This window comes from Aotus nancymaae, unplaced genomic scaffold (genome assembly GCF_030222135.1).
Source record: "Aotus nancymaae isolate 86718 unplaced genomic scaffold, 86718_ANA_hifiasm-v0.15.2.pri h1tg000016l, whole genome shotgun sequence".
Classification (NCBI taxonomy): domain Eukaryota; kingdom Metazoa; phylum Chordata; class Mammalia; order Primates; family Aotidae; genus Aotus; species Aotus nancymaae.
In genome coordinates, this window is record NW_026988428.1 from 15,579,082 (window position 1) to 15,588,280 (window position 9,199).

The window sequence follows — 9,199 nt, forward strand, 5'->3', positions numbered from 1 at the left end:
TAGGGAGGTTCAGTAAGTTGTCCAATACTGCTTAGTGAGTAATGGAGCTGAATCTAGGAATTCTAACTGCGGAGAACACACTCTTAATCACTATGAAATAGTTTCCTTCTTATATGCAGAAACTTCGCACTTTTAATTATGAGATTAATGGGATGGGAAGAGATGGTGGGGTAGCAGTAATGGGAAGTCATGTTTTACAAGAAAAACTCAAGATATCTATAGAGTTTTCTTAAATTCTACTAAGAGTAAGATTAATACTTGGGGAGGGACAATCTTCTCAAAAGGATATGGAGTTGTCAAGGCTTCTTAACTCCAGAACAACTCAGGCTCTGATTTATCCTGCATAGATGACTGTGAAATAGGTTGTGACTCCTCACAACCTTGTGAGGAGAGGACTTCCTAGACCTTTATAAAAGAGAGAGTCAAGAAAGTCACCACTAATGATGACTTCCAAAGACTTTGAGGGCTTCAGACACCTTATGTATTATCTTAAAGAAAATTTAAGAGGTGTTACTTCAAGCATAGCTTCTGCCTCAAATATGCCTTCCCAATTGAGAAAAATATTAGTCACACAAATACTTCAGTGAAGTTAAAAGTAAAACAATTATTTACTAGATCAAAATGCAAAAAGGAAAAATAATCTATAAAAGTAACTCTTCTTACAGAAGTAAATCTGTGGAGAAACATATGATTTTTATGGCTAATTTTCTTTTTATTTGCTATCAAGTTCACTTAACAGACAAAAAAATCAGTTCATTATTCATTAAAATAGGAATGATTAACAATAGTTGATGAATCATTCTTTCAGATGGCCCTATTTTATCACAACAACTTTCCTTATAATTGAGAGATTCATGAGGAAGTCTTGAAAAGAGTGTATATTTCTTTCAATTCAATAAAACATTCAGTCAAAATAATAAAAGAGGTGCTATTACTTTGTTTTGGGTGATTGATATGTAGGCTAGGCTTTGCTGTAGTTCTTTGATCTCATAAGCTGGTATAAAATATCAAACATTTTGACTGTTTAAACAACTCGAGATGTGTTTTGCAAAATTACAAAACATTATACATGTGATTTAATTAATATCTACTACAATTATACACATCATGCTGAAGATCTAGATTTATTTGAAAACATTTAGTTTAATTTATATTAGTGCAGAAAAATCACATTCAATAAACCACAATTGTAGAAGAGACAAATAGTGTGTTTTGTCACATTTTCACACATATATAATTTAATATTTAATTAAGGGATGATGAATCACAATCACATGTAAATAAATGATTTATTTTCTCAGTAATAGTAAGAATCTCTTTTGAGTATGTAGGGTCTTCTGGGTTTATTCTCATACAGCTGCCGTTTCAGAATATAAGGAATTTTTCTCTTTATGACTTCTTCCTTTTCAATTTTGTCATTTCCAGTTTCAAGAATATCTTCCTGGATTAACTGCAAGATAGAGATAACGTAAGTGAAACTTACATGAATAAAATCTTTTGTTTCAGAGCATTTTTCTACAGCCTATCTCATTTGCTGTTAAGACAGCAAAACATATGTAGTTGAGATATATGAAGTTCAAATAAATTATTTTTTCAAAGGAGAGATGGCTATCCAGTGGCTGAAATAGTATAAGAACATGGTAATTCTGATTCAGTTCAGTATTCTTCCTAGTTCACCAGGTTAGCTCTTTTTAAAAACTTCTAACCATATACTTCACTAAACATATACTTCAAGGCCACACACTAATCCCTACTTTTGAAGAAAAACACCAAATAGACATTTGAATATTTTTCAGGCTTCGATTTATGATGGGAACGCCAAAAGTATGAAATATATTATACATTACAATAAATACCGTTTTTGATCTGGTAAATCAAGTTTGGCCACAAAGGTAACAAAATTTAATACTCAATCACGTCAATTACTGACTTGACATGAAAACCATTCCAAGGATCTATTTCTCGATAGAGGGAGGAATGCCTGCTTTATCCAACTTGGTCAGTTGTAGAAATCAACATATGGGAAAGTTCTGTTTAAACGATGACAATCTCTTTAGATTGTGGTTCTTAATCATTAAAGCAATCTCAGATTCAATAACTTAAGGGAGTTAAGCTTCATGTAGCATCTTGCCTAACGTGATGAGGCAGGAATATGCCCCATTCTAATATTAAGTATATTTTTTTTAGTCTAAGAATACGGTTCTGACTCAAAAATTTCAGCTACCATAAAATATTTAAGAAATCTGTCCAGAGTTTTACACACAATTTATATAAATTTTAAAAATAAGTTTAAGATAAAAATTTTCTTTATATTTTTGGTTGTCTTCTAATTTAGGAGGTCACTATAACAAATACTGATCAGAGACTAAGTTTTAATTCGTAATGCATAGGAATAAAATATTACAACCCAGTACTTATTTCAACCCATAGCTTTTCAATTTCAGAGGAGAAAAAACAGCTACTGTCAGACAATCTAGTTTCTTAATCTTTAGGCATAGTCTGTAATTACTTGTACTATACTCAGAATGATATTATCATTTTATTTTTAAATCACTCAATAACATTTAAAATAGGCAAAATTTTAATCTTATTTGTACTTGATTTGTCTGCATAATAGTTTATTGAGGGTTTTTTTTGGATAAATAGTATATGATGGATATTTTATTATATTAAAATATAGTTTTCAAGTTTCTTTGACCTAAAACATATTTTAAATCTAAACCACTTACCAAGAATTTAAATTAAAAAATTAATAGTAAATTTAAAACTGGTCTTTTTAGTTTTTTGTTTAAAAATTATTTTGCTCACCAGTTATTATAAACACTAGAAATTCTGCCTGCATATCTTCTTATCTACAGGGTAGCTCTTTGGTAGTCAATCACAAGTTTGTTAAATTAGCAGGGAAGACCCCCTCAGATCCCCAATGCTACTGTAAATCCAGAACATAAAGTATTGACCAAATTTCTCTTAGAGGTTAATTTGAAAGAAATGTTCCCCGTCAGAAAATTTTAAAATTTTGTTTAGTTTCATTAAAGAATTTATTTTTCTTCCCCTCTCCTCTTCCTTATCCCAAAATTTTTCTCTATCTTTCCAAAGCTGCAATTTATCTTTCAGAGCAAAATACATCAATGAAGGCAATAAATTGTAAAGTGTTTTGCAAGTACATTATTACACACTAAGTTTTGTATGTATTTATAAACAAACACAGAACCCAAAGGTTTCCAAATAAATTGGAATTATGGGGATATATATTCCTATTATATACTTTTATATAAATTAAAAATATTTTTATTTGCCTAATATATTCAAATACAAAAGGTTCCAGATAAAACTGGAATAATAGGGAAATATAGGTTGGTGCAAAAGTAACTGCTGTTCTTGCCATTACTTTCAGTGGCAAAAACTGCTATTACTTTTGCACCAACTTAATATATCCTTATCCTACGTTTTCATATATAAGCAACTACATTTTTATTTGCCTAATATATTCAAATACAAATAGAAGCTTTTATGTTTTATTCCAGTTTTATTTGGAACCTTTATATTCTGTGTTTGTTTATAGATCAGTAAACATGACTTTGTGTTTCTAAGACAACAATTTGAGTTCCTTACATTTGTTAGACATGCCACCACCTACAACAAAAATTGCCTAAACATGCCATCCACGTAAGCATAATGAAAACATGTGGATCAAATCTGTCTTAAGATATATCCCCTTTTAAGGTTGAAGTAAAACATATTTTGCTAAGTTTCAAATATTTGAAGGACATTTGGAAGATGGGAAGGAATGTCGACTTCAACACATGGCTTGTTCTTCTTCAGTACTTGTAACTCTTCTTGTTATGATTATTATCAGGAATTTAATACATTATTACAAATGAGAGCTAACTAGTATAACTATAATTATATTAATATTGTGTTATTGCTATACCTCCCAGTGTTGAAAAGCCCTGCTGTGACAGATTTTGTGGAGCTGGTATATTGTCAACATTGCTTCCAAGCTAAAGCCATCTAAAGCAGTGGGAAATTTCCTTCTTGTAACAAGCTCTTCTTCACGAACTTCTCCTGTTTCCTCAGCTGGGCTGTTCAAATTATTTACAAGACTGCAAACATTAAGCAGAGTCATCTTCCAAGAGGGAACACTTGTTTTACTAATCTGAAAAAATCAAAAACCCAAAAGCAAAAAACAACTGCAATTAAAACTTTGTTATATGAGCAAGAAATGAATTCCCAGTGTGCTAAACCATCACATGTTAGGGGCTAGTTGCTACTCCAGTCTAATAAATTCAGTGTTATTAATTTAGTAACATCATGTCACAAAGTTGCATAGTGCCAATATCTCATAACTTCTATTTAATAAAATACAATAGTTATATTCACATATACATATGTACAAACAGAACAAAGTAAGAAAACAAGGAAATTGAAATGATGGCAGAAATATATAAATATGATATATACATATATATATCACAGATGAAAAATTACAAATTCAAAAAATATTATTCTGTCTCCATTACATTTCAGCTTAAAGTGTAATGGAGCAGTGACAAAGACGGTATTAATAAATGTGGAAAATTACAAAGTATGAGGCCAATAATGTATTCCACACATTAATAATTGTTATGGGTAGCATCGCAGATTATTTAGGACCTTTATGTATTAAGTTGCACCTGGGAATTAGGTAAATCTACACCAAGACACCAAGGCACCTAACTTATCCTATTTTCTAACAAAGACTATTAATTTCAGTTGTCTTTCTATGTTTGAACTGAAGAGGTTGTATCCATTGGTATTCTGATTGAGTACTAAACAATGAGAACACATGGACACAGGGAGGGGAACAACACACACTGGGGACTGTCAGAGGGTGTGGTGGAGAAAGGAAGAACATTAGAAAAAATAGCTAATGCATATTGGGCTTAATACCAACGTGATGGGTTGATAGGTGCAGCAAACCACCAGGGCACACATTTACCTATGTAACAAACCTGCACATCCTGCATATGTACCCCAGAACTTATTCCTAGATACAGACTGGAAATATAAAAATTTGCTTTCAAGACACCAACAGAGGAGTAATAGGGCCCAGTATACAAAGTTGCATTTGGCTCAATTTAAAAAAAAAAAAAAAGGAACATGTAAAAATAACATGTCTGTTGTAGGGAGAATTTAAATCCAGACATACAATGAAGAGTACAGTTTAGTAATTCTTAAATGCATTGTAGAACGGTAAATGTCTAGAAGATTATGAACTGCAACCCCTGCGTTTAAAAACAAGGAAACACAGGTAAGCAAGGTGAATTAATCCACTTGTTAAAGATCAAATATTTATAAGTCACTGTTTCAGGATTAGACCTCAAAACTCCTGTTTGCCAGTCCATTGCTCTCCCCTTTCTACTACATTTCTTTCACAGGGTGTTATGAACTTTTACTTCTAATATAGGAACACCTTTTTATTTCCCCTAATATAATAACAAAAGGCAAAGAGTTCACTTTGTTTTCATTTAACTTGAGACCAATACACCTTTCATCATACCCAATGTAAAAGGCATGAAAACAAGTTCCTTTGAAAACATTTACAGCCACGTAAATATGTGTGACAATTAATTAAAATCGCAACATGCTGATTGATAGAATTCTAGTTTCTTTGCCTGTCATATCAGCCTCTTTGACTTCTTTTGACTAAAATAATTTTTTTCCAAAAGGAAATGCCTCTCAAGGAACATTTCAATCTTGATGGGAAGTTATTACTATAGGAAAAACATACCATGTTTATAATGAAAGTTCATATGTTCTTCAACCAAGGGTTAAGGAAAATAAAAATTTACCTTTGATGTATGCATATTGGTCAACAAATCTGCTTCTAATGCTTTCATTTCCTCTTCTGAATCTAAGTACAATCAAAATCACATTTACTATAATCATATATCATATAATTATATCATAACAAATTTTAGGTTGATCTAAAATATTAGTTTTAGAGGTTTAGTCTTTCTAATGTATTTTCTTAAAAATAGTAACCCTAAAAAACAAATTATAGTTATATTTTAGCATAATAGGAAGCTAAAATAATAGAAGCACTTCTAAGAAAATGCATATGACTCTTTGCTCAGACAGCTATTGATGACTTGGAGTTGTTTATTCTTTGAATTTCAGATTTTAAAAACGTGATCATATTGTGCAATACATATTTTACCAAATATGCTAGGGTAGTTTATTTCTTACCAGCCATAGTTTACATATATAGAAAATATGCGTATTAACATTTAAATGCACAACATAATGAAGATTATATAAGAGACTTTTTCAAGACAAAACCAAAGGGAATTGCTTATTGATAATTTTTGAATAATAAAGATACTAAGATTTACTTAACTTGAGATGATTTTTTTTACAAAAACACACTCTGAAAGAACTGCATTTGTACTTTAAGCAAGAATTTGGAATTATATATCTTTAATTTTATCACAAGCATTTAAGGAAATTGTTTAAGCAGAAGTGGAGTTGTTCAACATCACATGTACAACAGCATTGAATATGCATCACTGGATTTTTAAAAAGCTCTATCCAAGTTTCTGTGAATGAATATTTTACAGAGAAGGAAAATTTAGAAAATGCTGTAATAAAAATAAAGTTAAAAATGACTCTATCTTCCTTGTACTACATACTCATTAAAAAGAAATGTCACACTCAGAGAAACCATTTGTTTGATTTTACCTAGAACCTAAATTGTAAAAGAGATCTTTCTCCCTTAGACACATAATCTATTTTTCAAAAGGAATGGCAAATTCTATTCATCATTTATGAACAATGTATATACCAAAATCCTCATAACTTTTGCATTATTATAGCAAGTAGTTTCAAGTTAACAAACACAGTGCTTCATCAATAATCCAGTTTTTCTTTCAGAAGTATGTGAAGCTTTAATCTCACATAACTTTCAGATAAACTCATAATTGTAGAAAAGTTTGTTTTTCTCATAAGATTTAAAGTTATTTTCTGATGATTAAAATAATTGCATAAATCACATATCTTCTTAGATTTCAATTTCATATCAAATTGTAGCATGAGTTTGAATTAAACATTTCAATGTCATATTTATGATACATAAAGGCATAGAACAGGTTAAATTATTTTTGCTGCATTTTCTTCCTAAGGTATTCTTTTCACTTTGAAGTGGTCATTCCAATATTTCTTAAATATTAAGTAGAGATTTTTGCAATCGTTGTAATATTTCATGTTACACCTTTGAATTTAAATCTCATTTTCAAAGTGAGTTATTCATAGACATTTAGGACCATATAACTTCTCCTTTCATACCGCATGCAAAGCACTCTAAAATCAAATCATTTCCATCAATATAAGAATACCAATTTGCCAACTGAATTCTGTATTAACTTAAATGGCATGGAGAAAAAGTACCAAACTGTTATATTAATAGCATACTTATTAGACTATGCACAATGTATTCTCAAAAAGGACCGGGAATATTTTTGTATTTTTCTAGAAATAATTTTCTACAAATAATGCTTCATTTATTCACTAAGCATCAATTTGCACTTCATGTGTTATCTTAACACAAACAAGTAGGAAGATAATATGAGGACTATTACAATGGTGTGAGGGCCACCGCTTGCTAAGAGATGAATGAGGATGAGAATAAAACATTTTGTATGGATGGAATTTAATGATGAGTTTGCAGGTTGACAGCCACTGCCTATGTACTTCTCATTAGATAATGACCAGCCTAATTGAAAGTTTTGTAGTATTTTTTTTCCTCATGGTTGCATTCCAAAGGGGGTCGTGCAGTGTTTCGTTGAAATCCCTTTTATTGCTTTGCAGATTTTAAAAGGGAAAATAAATCTCTCAGTTATTGTAATCATAAAGGCAGTGAAAAAGATATTCACAGTTTCTATCACTGACAGGTAAATCCTAAATACATTAACATAAGTAGCAACACAATGCAAAAGAGAAAAAATAAATCACTTCAGGGAGTTGTGAAATGCAGTTTTGCTTACCTGAGCACAGACTCCAGGAGCTGAAAGCCAGGAGTAGAATGCATACAAGCTGGATTTTCATTCCTGCCATCATCTTTCAGCCTTCTAGCAAGCCAAGTTCATAAAAGTCAGAAGGACACTGAAGGGGGCTCTCTCTAGCGCTTCCTCTTGCCTTCAGCTGGCTTTGAAAGTGAGTGAACTATGAGAGGTGCTCTGGCCATTCCCCTACATATATAAGCAGGAGGATGATGTCATTGATTGTACAGGCATTATCTTTGCAGGATGTGCCCTATCTTCACCTCTATCCCTCCCTTCTTTCTCCTCCCCGTTTCATTTGTCCCCCCTTTTTTCCTCCCCCATTTCTGAACCTTGAGTGAAAGTGACGATCTTCCCTAATTGCTGCTGCTGCTTTGGATTTCTGACGCACAGAAGGAGTCATTCAAAAGCACTGCTATATACAGCATACTGATCTCTTTTCCCATTTCTCATTCCCCCACTCCAAAAGTTGTCATTTTGATTTTGTGAAACATGAGATCTGTTATTTCTCATTTTTAAGCAAAATCTCCAGGATGAATCCATGAAATCAGTGATTTCTTAGGCTGGGAAGTTCTTAAAGAGTTAGGGTACTTTTCTGGTAATCCAAACTTCTGAGCAAATGTTTAGTGGTTCCAAAACTAATACAGGTTTTAAATAATCCATGCTAGAATAAGATAGAATATAGACAGAGAATCAGTTATAAAAATTAAGTAAATAAATTTAGAGATTAGAAAGAAAATCAATAAAAAAGAATAGATCCAGGGAATAAGATATTATTTCCTAACAAATGGAAAATATTTTATTGTAAGTAATGAGAGATGACTGAACTGTGTATGCTGACTTTTGGTTGAATGTATTAGAAAAACAATTTCATGTGTATAAAATCCAGCTCTAAATTACTTACATGCTATCAGGTAAAAATGTGTATTGTTGTATCACTGACTTTGTTTTTTCCCTGTTCATTATCTCTTTTTGTACCTATATTGTTCTGCTCTTTTTGAATTCATTCTTGATGCCGTGTCTCATTCTTTGTATAATTCTCCTCTCATTAGTTTTTATTATTGCATCAACTTTTTTCCCTGTTATCATCCTCTTTTCATCATAAAAATTAGATTGTGCTTTCGGAAAGGAGACAATCCTAAACAACCACCATTCACCAAAGT

General features: G+C 31.5%; 1 protein-coding gene across 1 annotated transcript; it reads right to left on the bottom strand.

Annotated features, from left to right (window-relative positions):
• Positions 1-688: 688 nt before the first annotated feature.
• NTS (neurotensin) lies at positions 689-8,362 on the bottom strand. Its single transcript, XM_012442100.3, has 4 exons — positions 8,022-8,362; positions 5,832-5,893; positions 3,932-4,156; positions 689-1,450 (listed from the first exon to the last, which is right to left on the bottom strand). Exons 1-4 carry the CDS (start codon positions 8,092-8,094, stop codon positions 1,298-1,300), a joined length of 513 nt encoding a protein of 170 aa, XP_012297523.2. The 5' UTR covers positions 8,095-8,362; the 3' UTR covers positions 689-1,297.
• Between the last annotated feature and the right edge of the window lie 837 nt (positions 8,363-9,199).

Bases quoted from the DNA above. Each gene is read 5' to 3' on its own strand.
- NTS (XM_012442100.3), bottom strand. From the start codon at position 8,094: ATGATGGCAGGAATGAAAATCCAGCTTGTATGCATTCTACTCCTGGCT. The intron at 4,157-5,831 runs GTAAATTTTTAT...TGATTTTTTCAG, and splicing joins CCAATATGCATACATCAAAG to ATTAGTAAAACAAGTGTTCC. The intron at 1,451-3,931 runs GTATAGCAATAA...TCTATCTTGCAG, and splicing joins GGGCTTTTCAACACTGGGAG to TTAATCCAGGAAGATATTCT.